The 18,147-nt window shown below is 48.0% G+C and overlaps 1 protein-coding gene across 1 annotated transcript in view; it reads right to left on the reverse strand.

Annotated features, from left to right (window-relative positions):
• Positions 1 to 371: 371 nt before the first annotated feature.
• Positions 372 to 18,147, reverse strand: part of LOC116956569 (uncharacterized) — a 52,542-nt gene continuing 34,766 nt past the window's right edge. Inside the window, exons 7-11 of the mRNA XM_076054547.1 lie at positions 11,113 to 11,187; positions 8,473 to 8,578; positions 6,915 to 6,998; positions 5,005 to 5,139; positions 372 to 4,417 (exon numbers count right to left, since the gene is read on the reverse strand). Of these exons, the coding sequence (XP_075910662.1) occupies positions 3,306 to 4,417; positions 5,005 to 5,139; positions 6,915 to 6,998; positions 8,473 to 8,578; positions 11,113 to 11,187 (1,512 nt within the window). The 3' untranslated portion in view covers positions 372 to 3,305. The remainder of the gene's footprint in view (positions 4,418 to 5,004; positions 5,140 to 6,914; positions 6,999 to 8,472; positions 8,579 to 11,112; positions 11,188 to 18,147) is intronic.

The following is an 18,147-nucleotide window of genomic DNA, read 5'->3' on the forward strand; positions in this document are numbered from 1 at the left end:
AACTTTCTTGCTGTGGTTTTCACACCTGATGACGATTGCTTGTGTTGCAGTCGAAACGTCGTGATAATTTTATTGTTTTATATTTTTATTATTTTATTGTTTCCCTTCTACGTGGTGGTGACTTTACCGAAAGAACCAAGAATAAAAACAAATGTAACGTTACAGGCTTCGAAGAGTCTCCCACTTAAATTTCGACTTAAAGCTTTCGTGACTACAAGGATTCATCTTCTTGGTTCTTTCGGTAAAGTCACAACGTAGAATGGGAATAAAACAATAAAACAAAATAAGACAATACAATTCTCACGACGTTTCGGCCACAACACAAGTAGCCCTCTTCAGGTGAAGGAACAGAACTGTCGGGACGACAGCGCTTCAATGTTTTGTTTTATTCTCATTCTACGTGACTTTACCGAAAGAACCAAGAAGAAGTCTCCTACTTGTTCGCCATCGTTGTCAATGCGTGCCCCGGAATCTTCTCCAAGTCGTCTCCAGAGCCATGGCGGCACATTCCTCGTGGTGTTGTTGCGTATTCTCACAAGCGTCAACATTTATTTTGAAGCACCCTGTATATGTGTCGTGAAACCCGCCACCACCCGCCACATCCAATTAGTAAAGGTTTGTCACGTGAACGGAACGTGCCAATTCGTTGCTGGTACAACACTAACCGGTTGTGTGTTGGAGAGCAAAGCCACAGCATTGACAGTGAGTTTGACGTTTCGCCAGTAATTACAACCAGCATCATCAGGCGACAGCCAGATTTGTACAGAAATCCCCCAGTTTCGTACTAAAATAGCTGTACGAACGGTAATCCCTATTTGAGTATGGTGACCCTGTATAGGTGACCCTGTATAGGCATGCATTTAAACAATGTATTCTTTAATTATTCGATTCCAAGCAGCACTCAGTTCCTGCCTTATTACAGACCAACGCAGACCTCATTGGTCACCCGCGTGCCCTTATACATCTCAAAGTTCATCCTTTTTAAATACTGTCATGGACTTTTAATGACCCAGCACCGTACAAGGTTTTGAGACTCGTGTGACAGGACAAGATAGACAAATGTATGTTTTTTTTAACGTGCAAAAGGAATCTCGTTGCATAATAAATAAACCTGCTTACCTCGTTGAAATAAATAATAACCTTTGGCCTTACCGGGGTTCAATGCAGGTAACTGTTGGTCATCCCATTCTGGTGGATCCACCAACATTGATCATCAGTGCTTGGTGTATTGGCCATCGCTGCAGTAGGGGATTGATAATAATCACGAGGCAGCTGATATCTTAGTAACCCTGCTCCGAGACGCCTGCAAGTTTGCGGGGTGGTGGGTGGGTCCCGAATCTTGGAACGGCACGAGAGGCTCTGTTGCTCTTACAAAGACGTCGTTACCGACGATAGCCGGCGCCAAACAATCTGTGCCACACGCCCCTCCCCGCGTGGCCTCGTGGTTGGAAGCCTTCCCGGGCGGAAGTCGTGCCGATGAAGTTGTTTCTATTTCATCTTCCGATTCCGATGACGTACGCGCACGCACGTCATCGAAGACTGATGACGTACGCATGATCAGGCCTGAGCTCGGGCCGAGTTCATAGCGCGCACGGTTCAGCCTGAGTCGAGCCCAGTTGGTCGTGCATCGGAATGGGAAAGGGTTAATAGCTCTTGAATGCAAATAGTTTGTGTGCATGCTGAACTTCTTTCGCACCGTGCGTAGCCAGCCGCGCTAATCAGAGGTGCGGAGTTCGGAGTTTAAGTGTGCATGCTGCGACAATGGCAACTGGTGTTCTTCGCATTATTTCATCTCATAAATTCACCGTGGTCAATAGAAACGCGACTCTGCTTCAATGCGTTTGCTGCGCGGTAGACATCTTCTATATATGTCAAAAAGTGTCTGTGGGTTTTTTGGTGGGTTTGTGTGTGTTCGCGCACTTGCGAACAATTTGCCTCTCCAACGGTGGGGTTTACGTAAAATAAAAATAGCCAGGTACCACGCCGTAAGCCCTGCGGTGAGCAAGCGCTATTCCTTTTTCACATCCGTCAATTTTAAATTAGTTAAATTAGCGATTTAGTGCGATTTTTTTTGTGCGCTTCCCTTTTCTTTATTTATTTATGACGCGTGCACGGCCATACCAACGCACGTGCCTTCGGTAGGGGGGACGGCCTATGCCAAGTCGCACGCCTTCGGTGGGAGGGGGACATTTTCTTTCGCGTTAAAAATACTATAAAAAATACACTAAACGCTGACGTTAATTCTTCACTGTGTGATGTCCCCCCCACCCCGATGCGTGCAGTTATTACTACTATACAGTCGCTAGATGCTACCACTATAGGCCGTAGATATTACTGCAGGGTGGCCGGGGAGATCGTAGCTGGGGGGGGGGGGTCAGGGGTAGCAGCCCAGCCCCAGCCTGCCAAGATGCCACCTCGGCCGGCTGGACAATGTAGACAAGTACTTTGTGCTATACAGTCGATAAATACTGCTATAGAGTCAGCATGTACTACTGTAGTGATAGCAGGTACAACCACAGTCGGTATGCACTGCTGTAATCATAGCAGGTACCACCACAGTCGGCATGCACTGCTGTAATCATAGCAGGTACCACCACAGTCGGTACGCACTGCTGTAATCATAGCAGGTACCACCACAGTCGGTATGCACTGCTGTAATCATAGCAGGTACCACCACAGTCGGTACGCACTGCTGTAATCATAGCAGGCACCACCACAGTCGGTATGCACTGCTGTAATCATAGCAGGTACCACCCAAGTCAGTACGCACTGCTGTAATCATAACAGGTACCACCACAGTCAGTATGCACTGCTGTAATCATAGCAGGTACCACCGCAGTCGGTATGCACTGCTGTAATCTTAGCAGGTACCACCCAAGTCAGTACGCACTGCTGTAATCATAACAGGTACCACCACAGTCAGTACGCACCGCTGTAATCATAACAGGTACCACCACAGTCGGTATGCACTGCTGTAATCATAGCAGGTACCACCGCAGTCAGTACGCACTGCTGTAATCATAGCAGGTACCACCACAGTCGGTATGCACTGCTGTAGTGATAGCAGGTACCACCACAGTCAGTATGCACTGCTGTAATCATAGCAGGTGCCACCAGTCAGTATGCACTGCTGTAATCTTAGCAGGTACCCACCACAGTCAGTACCCACTGCTGTTAGATTTTTAAGAGTAGTTTTGAAATATTTTTAAGACCCGGGCAATGCCGGGTACTTCCCGCTAGTTCCATATATATATACAAAAAATATTATTTGCAGCGTACACGAACTCCTCAAACTCCCCGAACATTCAGGTCATCGGCCCGACGTGCAACTCGGAGTGCAGGGTCAACTGGGAGCGTTGCAAAAAGCCCTTGCCGCACTCGGCGCACGCGTACGGCCTCTCGCCCGTGTGCGTCCGCGCGTGCTTCGCCAAATTGTTGCGGTGGGCGAAGCGCTTCCCGCACTCCCCGCACGCGTGCGGCCTCTCCCCGGTGTGCACCGCGGAGTGCACGTTCAGCTGGGAGCGCTGCGCGAAGCCCCTGCCGCACTCGGCGCACGCGTGCGGCTTCTCGCCCGTGTGCGTCCTCGCGTGCGCCTCCAGGTCGGAGGGCCGCACGAAGCCCTTGCCGCACTCCCCGCACGCGTGCGGCCTCTCCCCGGTGTGAGTCGCCGAGTGCACTTTCAGCTGGGAGCGCTGCGCGAAGCGCTTGCCGCACTCGGCGCACGCGTGCGGCCTCTCGGCCGTGTGGGTCATGCGGTGCGTCTTCAGGTGCTCGCGACGCGCGAACGCCTTGCCGCACTCCTCGCACGCGTGCGGCCTCTCCCCCGTGTGCGTCGCCGAGTGCCCCCTCAGGTGCTCGCGACGCGCGAACGCCCTGCCGCACTCGGCGCACGCGTGCGGCCTCCCGCCGGCGTGCGTCCTCGCGTGCTTTTTGAACTCCGAACGTTGCGCGAAGCGCTTGCCGCACTCGGCGCACGCGTGCGACCATTCTCCCGCGTGTACCGCGGAGTGCTTCTTTAACGTGTACGGGGTCGCGAACGCCTTGCCGCACTCGGCGCACGCGTGCGGCCTCTCGCCCGTGTGCGTCCTCGCGTGGGCGACCAAATGCGAACGCCGCGCGAACCCCTTCCCGCACTCGTCGCACGCGTGCGGCCTCTCGCCCGCGTGCCGCGTCGCGCGGCGCAACCGCGGGCGCTCGCGCCGCGCGAGCGCCTTCCCTCGCCGCCTGCAGACGCGTGGCCGCGCGCCGGCGCGCGGCCCTCGCTCCGTGCCGTCGGCGGCGGCCGTCGTGCGACGGGCGGCGCCCCCGGGCGCCTTGCCGCATCGCTCGCAGGCGCGCTGCGTCTCGCCGGGGAGGCCCGCGAAGCCTCCGCCACCGGCGCACCCCTCGCACGCGAGTTCCGCGTCTCTTGCTCCGTCTGTTTTGAACAAAGGAGGAAGGAGGGCAGCGAATCGTCGGACCAGCCGATGCGAGCGAAGAAGAAAAACTATCGGTCCCGGAAAACAGCACCGTTAACATTTCACGTTTGCATTTTTTATTGGGTCAAGGGCCGCTTCAATGATGATTCTGCTCCGTTCCAAAATCATCGGCCACAGTCTGTTCTCCTATAACGCCGCGTTTTGTTTTCATAACGCGACTTGGGTGTAACGCGATGATGAATGCATTATACGGAACTCACTTTTTACAACGCGAATACGAATTGGATATTATAACGCGAACGAGCGGACAGAACTACGTCGCGCGAGTAGGACTAAGCGCTCGTAATACGGCTTCCTCGGCGCAAGCATCATCATCGCACAAGGCGTTGGGATGCTGCTGGATGCTTCTAGATGCTACCCACGCGCCTCGGCCTTTGTTCAGGCCTGCGTTACACATCTCACGTGTTATCGCAAGACTGTGCTTTGGTCTCCTATATTCAAAATTACTTTTCACAACGCGATTTTTCCATGAAGCGCAGAAGAGACGGTACATCGAAGGCAGTGGAGTGGTTAAAGGAGGACTCACCTTCACACGTGTCTTCCTCTGACAACTCCACCTCGATGAAGTTCTGGTCTGGAGCATCCACGCATCCGCGAGAATCGCCCATCTCCGCTGGCCTCTCGTGACCTTCTTCACCTTTGACAATCCACACATCTGTGGCTGTAATGTAGAATACGCGCTATGGTAATGTAAGAATGGGCAGTTCGACGCTTACAAATCTTGCTATATTGCCTTTGTTTGCCTCTTTGGTCGTAAACATCAAACCGTTGTGATATCTCACCTACGTAGGTGAAAATAAAATAACAAAAAATCACGACGTTTCGGCCACAACACAAGCGGCCTTCATCAGGTGAAGGGACGAGACTGTCTGGAGGACAGCGCCCTTCACCTGATGAAGGCCGCTTGTGTTGTGGCCGAAACGTCGTGATTTTTTGTTATTTTATTTTCACCTACGTGACTTTACCCAATAGAACCATAGAGTATGAATCCTAGCAGTCACGAAAGCTTTAAATCTAGAATATCTCACCTATTTTCATGCATGTTGAACTCCTATCGTTACCTATGTAGCCAACCGTGAAAATCGGAGGTCCGGGAGAAGGACAACAAACTAAACACGGAAAGCTTCCTAATATCGGAAGAGCATTCCCGGCGGCCACAGAAGCGCATCTGAAAGCGTGCGATGCGGGGTGACAATCTTTGTTTGTAATGAGTGCAATGCAGCTTGGCGAGCACTGGACAGACACTGCAGTACACGTCGCGACACGTGTTCGAGAAGTTTGTACACACTGCAGCTTGGTAATGCTTTTTGCCAGACATCCTGTAGAGTAGCAAGTTGCAATAATCGAGCCATATCGGTACTATGCTACACGCCACCACCGTGTTGGCAACGTCATGACTCAATAGTGGCCGAAGGTGTCGCAGAGCCCTGATAACAAAATTGCAGGACCTGACTATATCACGCACGCGGTGATCAAACGACATATTCTGGTCGAGTGTGGTGCCGAGGCTCTTTAGATGAGTAGAAAACTGAACCCTGGGGTCAACGACTGCCACACCTGATCCTCTCACAAATGTTCTCGCCTGAGCCTGAGTGCCAACCAGCAGAACCTCCGTTTTTTCTACAACAAGCGGCATTTCGTGTCGTGCAAACCACACGTGCACCGCTCGCGTGCAACCTTCGAGGTTCCCGAGGCTCTTCACGCCTAACTTTGACTTCACTGCGGTGTACAAGTGTGTATCGTCAGCATATTGATGGGACTTGATGTCGTGCGATGAGATGACTTCGGCGATCGGAGAGACGTAACGTTGAAAACAGGAAGGGCCCGAGGACGGACCCCTGTTGGTACGCCTGCTAGGCACGGCACAGGCGATGACTGTTCGTCGCCCAGCTTGACAAACTGCGATCGTCCGTGTCGAGTAGGTACGACTCAATCCATCCCAAGTGGGGTACCCGACACACCGAACCTTGGGGGCCGTCCATAAATGACGTCACGTGATTCTGGACGATTTTTTACCCCCCCCCTCTCGTCACACATCGTCACAAATGTCTGACTCCCCCCCCCCCCCCCCCAGGTGCGTGACGTCATTTATGGACGGCCCCTTGACCTTAGCCACCCGATGAGTATCTCATGGTCGATGGTGTCGAAGGCGGCTGAGAGGTCGAGTTGAACCAACGCTGCGGCGCACCAGCCATCTGCGACCTTGTCGAGGTCGTCGGTGATCTTTCGCAGGGCCATCTCGGTGCTGTGGAACTTCCGGTACCCACAATGCAACGGGTTGAATCTGCTGCCGCTGCCTCCACAAGTGCTGGATCACAGGCCACGTGCATAGCCGCCATGGCCTGGCCATTCGACCCTCCTTAACACCTTAGGCATCTCTGGCACAATCTTTTTCTCATCGATCCGCTCTACTTTCGTGTAGGAATGAGCCCTTACCTTGTTTCTCAAATTCAGATTTCACCGCTTTCCTTAACCTTTCATCGTCCAGACCCGCTTCATCTCCTTGCACCTCAACTGCTCCTACACAAGAGATAAAGATCCCCCGTGTAACCTTAAGAGACTGTTGCGGCAAGTGCTGTTGGCGAGCACCTATGCAGGCCGGCACGGCACACGAGGTGGGGTGGGTGGCCAGCACCACGCCCTGCCGCCTTTGTCTCCTGAGAGGCAATGTTGACACAATGGACCAGGTACTCGTTTGAGGCCTATTCGACCTAGGGGGAGGCACAAGACTGGCTCAGGTAATCGCCACTGGTGTTGGCCGTGAGCGGGAATCGAACTCGGGTCGCCGGGTTCGTAGGGCAGTGCGCTAACCGCTACACCGCCACTACTACTACACACACGCGCATTCACACTAAACTGTTAAAACCGCAACAGAATAATATTCAAACAGTTTGGATTCCTAACACGCAGGAGACAGTCGCGCCAAATACTGCATTGATTCATAAATTAGTTATTTTGAGTCAGATCGCCGTGTGAATAAAATGTGTGTCGTAAACGCCTTCCTCCACCCAACACGGCCAATTCATAAATTTGTCACGTGATGAACAACCGCTGCCAGCTGATCACTACTGGTAACAAAGGTACCGTTATCTTTTACGAGCAAATGTACATTTTTGATTGCACGATTGTCCCTCCCCGACCGTAAGCATGTGCGTTGAACTACTTTTGCACCACCGTACGTAGCCAAATGAGGCAGGAAGGACAACAAATATAACACAACAAGCAGTTCTAAAGAATTTAGTTTTCAATCTAGATAATTTTAAGGGTGGTATATGGCTTCCAAATATCGGAAGAGCATACCAGACAGGCTGCAGAAGCGCATCTAAAAGCATGTGATGCGGTGACCGTCTTTGTTCTGATGGTTAACCAGAAGTCTAGTGTATAGTGTAGTGTATAGCAGTGTATAGTGTTGTGTATAGCATTTTAGAATTGGATTTTAGTGTACAGAGTGGTTTGCTCTGCAAGCCGTCTGGATGCCACCAAAGATTTGTCCATGAAGCCATACAGATATACAATCATAGACATAACTTCAACCGAGAAGATGGATTCAAATTGAGCAATCATTTGAAAGATGTTATTAACCATGTTAAACTTTAGCCGCCACTCTCCCTCTTTCCGTGCTCCCCCCCCCCCCCCATTCGTGGTACAGGAGCAATAGCAGGAGCAGCTTCACCATCCTGGCTCCCGCCACCCACACCCCAAAGCCCCCCCCCCACCCTGCATCCGTCCTCCCTGGCTCCTCCCACCTCCTCTTACCCTATATAATTAATCTCTCATCACAAATAGCTCTCTCTACAGTAATTTTGCTGTGCTTTTTACACCTGATGAAGGAAGCTTGTGTTGCCTCCGAAACGTCGTAATTTAATTGAGTTGTTTTCATTTTTGTTTCATTTTATTTAAAATTTTATACAAATTTTACCTATGTGACTTTACCGAAAGAACCAAAGAGTATCAATTAGCATTGCAATCGTATTTGATGTCTATGATCACTCACCATCATCTGCATATTCACGTTTCACTATCAAGTCGGAGCCTATCACTGGATTTGGATGTTCTTCGTATTCTTGTTTGATGAAGGGCAATTCGAAGTGTGGATCCATCTGAAGGGGAAAACAAAGGAAACATTGCAATCCTCGCATTCCATCAACGAACCGCAAAACCTCGCTGATCTCGTCAAGGGGCCATAAAACCACCATCACGCGAACTCCGATGGTCACCCTCACAGCGGCGGATTTTGGCTGGCCATCGCAGAAAAGACGGTCAACGCATCGCGCACTTTCAGACGCGCTTCTGCGGCTGCCTGGAAACGCTCGTCCTTCCGATATTAGGAAGCCGCTTGAGCTGGGCACTTCTAACTAATCTCGATTACAAACCCATTTCTTTAGAACTGCTTTTTGTGTTTCGTTTGTTGTCCTTCCCCTGCACCTCCGATTAGCGTGGTTGGCTACATACGGTGCAAAAGAAGTTCAACGTACTACACTATACTATACACTAAAATATACACTACATACTACACTATACTATACGCTAAAATATACACTACATACTACACTATACACTACATTCTACAATACACACTACACTATACGCTACACTATAATACACTATACACTACATACTACACTACATCCAAGGCTACACACTACACTACTATACATTACACCACGACACTAAAATTAATATTTTTAGAACTGCTTTATGGGTTTAGTATTTTGCCCTTCCCCCACACATCTGATTAGCACACACACATGTGACAAAACACACTATACTTTACACTATATACTCCACTATACACTACATACTACACTATACACTACGCTACACTTTACACTATATATTATACTATACACTGCATACTATACTATACACTAGGCTACACTCTACACTTTACACTATATAGTGAGGGAAAAAAGTATTTCATCCCCTGCTGATTTTGTACGTTTGCCCACTGACAAAGAAATGATCAGCCTATAATTTTAATGGTAGGTTTATTTGAACAGTGAGAGACAGAATAACAACAACAAAATCCAGAAAAACGCATGTCAAAAATGTTATAAATTGATTTGCATTTTAATTAGAGAAATAAGTATTTGACCCCTCTGCAAAACATAACTTAGTACTTGGTGGCAAAACGCTTGTTGGCAATCACAGAGGTCAGACGTTTCTTGTAGTTGGCCACCAGGTTTGCACACATCTCAGGAGGGATTTTGTCCCACTCCTCATTGCAGATCTTCTCCAAGTCATTAAGGTTTCGAGGCTGACGTTTGGCAACTCGAACCTTCAGCTCCCTCCACAGATTTTCTATGGGATTAAGGTCTGGAAACTGGCAAGGCCACTCCAGGACCTTTATGTGCTTCTTCTTGAGCCACTCCTTTTTTGCCTTGGCCGTGTGTTTTGGGTCATTGTCATGCTGGAATACCCATCCACGACCCATTTTCAATGCCCTGGCTGAGGGAAGGAGGTTATCACCCAAGATTTGACGGTACATGGCCCCGTCCATCGTCCCTTTGATGCGGTGAAGTTGTCCTGTCCCCTTAGCAGAAAAACACCCCCAAAGCATAATGTTTCCACCTCCATGTTTGACGGTGGGGATGGTGTTCTTGGGGTCATAGGCAGCATTGCTCCTCCTACAAACATGGCGAGTTGAGTTGATGCCAAAGAGCTCCATTTTGGTCTCATCTCGCCACAACACTTTCACCCAGTTGTCCTCTGAATCATTCAGATGTTCAGTGGCAAACTTCAGACGGGCATGTATATGTGCTTTCTTGAGCAGGAGGACCTTGCGGGCGCTGCAGGATTTCAGTCCTTCACGGCGTAGTGTGTTACCAATTGTTCTCTTGGTGACTATGGTCCCAGCTGCCTTGAGATCATTGACAAGATCCTCCCGTGTAGTTCTGGGCTGATTCCTCACCGTTCTCATGATCATTGCAACTCCACGAGGTGAGATTTTGCACGGAGCCCTAGGCCGAGGGAGATTGACAGTTATTTCGTGTTTCTTCCATTTGCGAATAATCGCACCAACTGTTGTCACCTTCTCACCAAGCTGCTTGGCAATGGTCTTGTAGCCCATTCCAGCCTTGTGTAGGTCTACAATCTTGTCCCTGACATCCTTGGAGAGCTCTTTTGTCTTGGCCATGGTGGAGATTTTGGAATCTGATTGATTGCTTCTGTGGACAGGTGTCTTTTATACAGGTAACAAGCTGAGATTAGGCGCACTCCCTTTAAGAGTGTGCTCCTAATCTCAGCTCGTTACCTGTATAAAAGACACCTGGGAGCCAGAAATCTTTCGGATTGAGAGGGGGTCAAATACTTATTTCCCTCATTAAAATGCAAATCAATTTATACAAATTTTGATATGCGTTTTTCTGGATTGTGTTGTTGTTATTCTGTCTCTCACTGTTTAAACAAACCTACCATTAAAATTATAGACTGATCATTTCTTTGTCAGTGGGCAAACGTACAAAATCAGCAGGGGATCAAATACTTTTTTCCCTCACTGTATACTACACTATACATATCAACTACACTACACACAGCATACTACACTATACACTACACCGTCAGAAAAATCTAAATGAGACATCTTCCCCAAATCGTTCAGCCCTAGTGGAGGGGTAATTTGATCATACTTTACCATGCTGGTCAATGCGGGTTGAGGTGAAGGACTCCGCGTTTGTCTCTCTCCTCGTCTCTGTGTCTGTCCCTCTGTCTAATCTGTCTCTTTCCACGTCTCTGTGTCTGTCCCTCTGTCTAATCTGTGTCTCTCTCCACGTCTCTGTCCCTCTGTCTAATCTGTGTCTCTCTCCACGTCTCTGTGTCTGTCCCTCTGTCTAATCTGTTTGTCTCTCTCCACGTCTCTGTGTCTGTCCCTCTGTCTAATCTGTGTCTCTCTCCAGGTCTCTGTCTGTCCCTCTGTCTAATCTGTGTCTCTCTCCTCGTCTCTGTGCCTGTCCCTCTGTCTAATCTGTGTGTCTCTCTCCACGTCTCTGTCTCTCTGTCTAATCTGTGTCTCTCTCCACGTCTCTGTCCCTCTGTCTAATCTGTTTGTCTCTCTCCACGTCTCTGTCTGTCCCTCTGTCTAATCTGTGTCTCTCTCCACGTCTCTGTGTCTGTCCCTCTGTCTAATCTGTGTGTCTCTCTCCACGTCTCTGTGTCTGTCCCTCTGTCTAATCTGTCTCTCTCCACGTCTCTGTGTCTGTCCCTCTGTCTAATCTGTCTCTCTTCACATCTCTGTCCCTCTGTCTAATCTGTGTGTCTCTCTCCACGTCTCTGTGTCTGTTCCTCTGTCTCTCTCCTCGTCTGTGTGTCTGTGCCTCTGTCTAATCTGTCTCTCTCCACGTCTCTGTGTCTGTTCCTCTGTCTAATCTGTTTGTCTCTCTCCACGTCTCTGTGTCTGTCCCTCTGTCTAATCTGTCTCTCTCCACGTCTCTGTGTCTGTCCCTCTGTCTAATCTGTCTCTCTCCACGTCTCTGTGTCTGTCCCTCTGTCTAATCTGTGTCTCTCTCCACGTCTCTGTGTCTGTCCCTCTGTCTAATCTGTTTGTCTCTCTCCACGTCTCTGTGTCTGTCCCTCTGTCTAATCTGTGTGTCTCTCTCCACGTCTCTGTCTGTCCCTCTGTCTAATCTGTGTGTCTCTCTCCACGTCTCTGTGTCTGTCCCTCTGTCTAATCTGTTTGGCTCTCTCCACGTCTCTGTGTCTGTGCCTCTGTCTAATCTGGCTCGTGTCTCTGCAGCGACCTCATCCGCCCCAATCGCATCGCAGCAGGCGACAAGATGCACCGACAAGACAAAATACGTGAAACAGCTAGATTGCGTACAAGACGAGGTCTCACTTCCAAACGAAGACAGCCCAACCATCGGGCGCGTGGAGTGTGTGCTCCGTGTCAAAATACGACACGAGATGTTGACAACCTCGCCTGGTATGCAGGAGGTCGTGGGTTCGATCCTGACCCTAGCGCCTGCTGTATATTTGGAGTTTGCGTCTCTCTCATCATCGTCACGGTTGCTAGGGGATGTTAACTACCTCGCCTGGTGTACAGGAGGTCGTGGGTTCGATCCCGACCCTGACCCTGCCTGCCGCTATAGATTTGGAGCTTTCGTGTTAACTACCTCGCCTGGTATGCAGGAGGTCGTGGGTTCGATCCTGACCCTAGCGCCTGCTGTATATTTGGAGTTTGCGTGTCTCCCCGTGATGGTCACGAGGATTTTTCTCCGGGTCCTCCGGTTTCTCTCTCCACATTTTGAACCAACATCACGCGTTTAGAGTATTTGGCTGCTATACATCTGATAAGCCACTTAATTGAACTATCGTTTGTGGCCAGGTCGCTTCTTAAAAAGAAGCTAACAGCTCAGTGGGCTGTATCTGGTAAAATAAGTTTTGTTTTATTCAACTTGGTTATCAATTTGAAATTTGATTTAAAGCTTTCGTGACTGCAGGGATTCATATTCTTGGTTCTTTCGGTAAAGTCACCACCACGTAGAAGGGAAACAATAAAATAAAAATATATAAAACAATAAAATTCTCACGACGTTTCGACTGCAACACAAGCAATCATCATCAGGTGTGAAACCCACAGCAAGAACATTTGAAAAAAGTGGCGTTTTTTTAACGTTAGCCCCACGGAGAGCGATTTGGCAGTTATTCAGATGAACGAGTCAATCTATGTTCGGAAAAGAGGAGGGGAGAGGCGAAAATAATGGATGCGGTCTGAAAGCCACCGTAGGCGTGAACAATCAATTAAGACCCGAAATGCTTTATCAAATCCTTCCAATGATTGCTAAGCCAGAATCCATCTTCTCGGTTGAAATTGTCTCTTTGTATATGTGGATAGCCTCATGAACGAATCTCTCATGGTAGCCAGATGGCTTGCAAGGAACCTCTGTCTTGGAGAAGTCAATGTCATGTGAGCCTACTGAATTATAACAGTGATCTGCCACGGCCGAGGTGTTGGTCCTACCGTGTTTAAGGTCTGCTTTGTGTTCACGAATGCGGTCCGAGACATGTCGTTTGGTTTCTCCAATGTAACTACTACCACAGAGGCAACTTAGTTTGTAACGCTTTGACCTCATGCTCCTATAGGACATCTGTGAAAAAGAGCTTTATAGCTCATCGAATTCCTATAGTATACATATGTAGTGGGTAACGAACTGGAGGAAGCTTTCTCTGAGGCAACACATTTATTACAACTTATCAACTTCAATACAAAAGGGGTAACGGCCCCTTCACCCGATGTGCTACGTAGAGCGGTTAGCTCGCCTGTTGTGGAGTAACTCATGCAGCCAGCTACGGCTCTAGGATTTGGTGTTACATGTTATTATTTACGTAGTTTATTGTAAAAATTCGGTCACAGTCCGTGTGATCACTGCTACGTTGCAATTATGGCTTTATTTTTTGGTGATTTCGAAAAGTTTTTTTCGTTTCGACATGTTTGTTTTGTTGTAGTACGGAGTTAGACTGACGGCCTTAATCTAAGTTGTGGTTTTTGTTGTTGTTTGATTTGCATCCCACTGGGATTTTTTGCACACAGCTTTGGTGCACGGTGCTTTTTTCAGGAATATTTTTGCTGTTTTTTTTCCCATGGATTTTCTGTTTGCACAGTCAACAACACATAGTAGTCACTTTAAGATGTTTTTCTTGTTCATGTTTTTTTGTTGTGGTTGCACCAGATTCAAGAGCCGAATGGCTCACAGGGCTATACCAAAATAAATCAACTGAAACTCTTCGGCTATCCCTACGGCTACACTGCCAGGGGCTTGAGTCTTCTCTGAAATCTTCGCTGGTTATAAGCTCGGAGCTTCACTGGTACAGCTCCAGCCTCGCCCTAGCCAGGGGTTCGGCTTTGCCCACAGGACTGTTTCCCTTCGGGGGGCCGTCCATAAATGACGTCACGCGATTTTGGACGATTTGTGACCCCCCCCCTCGCCCTCGTCACACGGCGTCACAAAAAGTCAGACCCCCTCCTCAAATATGACGTCACAAAGCTCTGCCCCCCCCCTCCAAAAAATATAAAACATGCTTCAAATCGCTTTAAACTATTGTCATTGTAGTGCGTATTTAACGCGGCGCTGCACTCTGATGTTGCAGAAGACATTTATTAAAAAGTCTAATTAAGTAGAACGTGTTGTCTATATTTATTTAAAGTTGCGCATTTTGATGTGACGTCACAGTCTGACGATACTGAGCTGAGCCGTTCAGGGCGCTGGCTTATATACAGGGTCATGGCTCACTCAGCCCCTGGCCACGCCTCCCTTCCAGAAGCTTCTCGAAGGCCCTGGATGATGACCTCATCCAACAGCCCCCTTCCCGAGGGCCTGGGGTCCCAACCGTTGGTCCCGATGCTTCTCCCCAGGGATTGCCGTGAAGCAGGGGTGGGGGACGTCCGAGGCACCGCGGAATCATTTTGGGTCTCTGGCCCTGCCAAGCCGAACGCAGGCGGGACTCGAAATTCAATAAATCTAGGAGAGCAAACCTGGAACAGCAATTGAGAGTAGCAGCAACATCGTCAATAGCCAGCTAACATCATCCATACCAGCTAACATCGTCAATAGCCAGCTAACATCACCACCACACAAGCCTCGCCAAAGAGAAGCTGTTCCAGCCCATCGCATTAGGGGCGAGTTAATTCAACGTTTGACCAAATATAAACGGGCTAATTTTTTTAAGTTGATAATTTTGCGTCGCCCGCGAATGATGTTACGTGAATATCCAAATGGCCCTTGGCAGAAAAAAAGGTTCCCACCCCTGGCCTAGGGCCAACTTCCCATCATCATTTTTGAGCAGGCCCGGCTCCCCTTCTGATCTCTACTCGCCTGAGCTCGTACTGCCGGCTATGAGTAGTGGCGATCATGGCCAACCATGCCACTACACACTCTTTGGTTCTATTCGGTAAAGTCACGTAGGTAAAAAATAAAGCAATAAAAATCACGACGTTTCGGCCACAACACAAGCGGCCTTCATCAGGTGAAGGGACCAGGCTGTCTCAAGGACAGCGCTGGAGTGAAACACAGCCACGCTCAGACCGCGACCATATGGGGCCGTCCGTAAATGACGTCACGCACCTGGGGGGGGGGGGGGGGTCAGACATTTGTGACGATGTGTGACGAGGGGGGAGGGGGGAGGTTTGAGGAATGTGACGTCACATCAAAATGCGCAACTTTCAATAGATATAGAATTGTTACAACAACGCTCCTACAGCATCAGAGTGCAGCGCCACACTAAATACGCACTACAATGACAACAGTTTAAAGCGATTTGAAGCGTGTTTTATTTTCAAAATGGAAATATGGTGCAGAGCTTTGTGACGTCATATTTGAGGGCGGAGGGGGGTCTGACTTTTTGTGACGCCGTGTTGAGGGTGGGGGAGGGGTCAAAAATCGTCCAAAATCGCGTGACGTCATTTACGGACGGCCCCTTATTCTGATTTTCTGTTGAAGAATCGCAGACGAGAGTGGTGTTCACTGTTCAGTCTCTTTGGGTCTCTGTGTCTATGTATCTCTATGACTCTCTGTGTATCTCCATGGGTATGTTTTCCGTTGGGTCTCTATTCGTGTGTCGCAGTGGGTCTCAGTGTTTCTCTACGAGTCTCTTTGTATCTCTGCGAGTCTCAATGGATTTCGGGGCCGGCCATAAATTACGTCACACACCTGGGGGGGGGGGAGGGGGGGGTCAGACATTTGTGACGGTGTGACGAAGGGGGGAAGGGGGAGGTTTGAGGAATGTGACGTCACATCAAAATGCGCAACTTTAAATAAATATAAATAGAATTGTTAGAACAACACAAATTTAGATTAATTTTCATTTTTAACTATTTTATTATTTTAAATTTACTAAGGTCACCTTTTATTTATTCCATGAAGGAGCATTTTGCTTCTCCATGGGAGAATGGAAAAGCATACATTTTGTACATTTGTTTTTAATGATTGTTATTAAACATTATGATTTAATGTTTCTACCAGGGCTTTTCATTCTGTGGAATGAATAAGTGATGATTATAATTGTACTCTCCATTTTGCTTCGTTCTACTACAATGTTTCAAGTATTTTTTTATAGTTATAATTACTTTTAATCTATGTATATAAAAGGGAAATTTGTGAATATGTGTCTGTTCGAAATGTTAAGCATGCTTCCCAACATGCAAAAAGTATAAAAATAGACTTTGTATTGGGGGGGGGCGCAATAATGGATTTAATATATTGCACGGAAAGCGAGCGATGACGTCACATCTGTGATGTCACCCGCATGCGGCAGCGTCACGCATTGCGCCTCCTGACGTCACGCAGTGTGCCTGCTGACGTCACGCAGTGTGCCTGCTGACGTCACCCCCCCACCCTCCGCGTCGGCCGTATATTAATCCAAGACAAGAATCCAAATTTCGATTTAAAGCTTTCGTGACTGCAAGGATTCATCTTCTTTGGTTCTTTCGGTAAAGTCACGTAGAATGAGAATAAAATAATACATTGATAAAATAAAATAACAATAATATTATATTCTTAGTTTTTTCGGTAAAGTCACGTTGAAGGGAAACAACAAAATAATAAAAAATATATATAAAACAATAAAAAAATTCTCACGACGTTTCGACCATAACTCAAACGGTCGTCTTCAGGTGTGTTGGTTTGCATAAATGTATTTTTAAACGTCGCATTTATTTATTTATAAAAAAACGTTAGCGCCACGCGCAACGATTTGGCAGTTTATTTAGGACTAGTCCATCTATATTCTGAAAAGAGGAGGGGGGAGACGAAATTTTTTATAATGTATGCTGTCTGAAAGCCACTGTAAGTGTGAACAATCAATTAAGACCTGAAATGGTTGATCAAATCTTTCCAATGATTGCTAAGATAGAATCCATCTTCTCGGTTGAAATTGTCTCTGTGCTTGTATATGTAGATAGCCTCATGAACGAATCTCTCATGGAAGCCAGATGGCTTACAAAGAACCTCTGTCTTGGAAAAGTCGATGGCATGTGAGCCTACTGAATTAGAACAATGATCTGCCACGGCCGAGGTGTTGGTCCTACCGTGTTTAAGGTCTGCTTTGTGTTCACGAATGCGGTCCGAGACATGGCGTTTGGTTTCTCCAATGTAACTACTACCACAGAGGCAACTTAGTTTGTAGACACCAGGGTATTGTATGTCCGGAATCACATCTTTTACAGACGGAACCAGATCACGGATTTTATGTAATGTGTTGAAACGGACCTGGATCTTGTGTTTATTCAAGATTTTGGAGATCTTTTTTGTGATCCCCGCAATGTAGGGTAAAGTGATGGTTTTGAAAGGCTCCTCAAGAGGGTTCTTCTTCATGGTTTGAGTGATAGCTTTGCGGATTGTATAGTCGGAGTAACCATTAGCCCTAAGAGCTTGGTGTACGTGCTTGAGTTCACTGCTTATGTGTTCCTGGTCGGATATGCATTGGGCTCTATGATACAGAGTCTTGATGAGAGAATTCTTCTGTGATGGATGGTGGTGGGAATCCGGTTTCAGATAAGCATCCGTATGGGTAGCTTTCCTGTAGACAGAGTGGCTCATTGAACCATCAGGTCTCTTTTTAATTAGGACATCCAAAAAAGGTATCTTGCCATCTATTTCGACTTCCATGGTAAATCTGATGGCTGGGTGTATGGAATTGATGTGGTCGAAGAATTGGTCTAGAGCAGGCCGGCCATGTG

This window comes from Petromyzon marinus, chromosome 66 (assembly GCF_048934315.1).
Source record: "Petromyzon marinus isolate PM22_M1 ecotype Great Lakes invasive population chromosome 66, UKy_Petmar_22M1.pri1.0, whole genome shotgun sequence".
Lineage (NCBI taxonomy): Eukaryota > Metazoa > Chordata > Hyperoartia > Petromyzontiformes > Petromyzontidae > Petromyzon > Petromyzon marinus.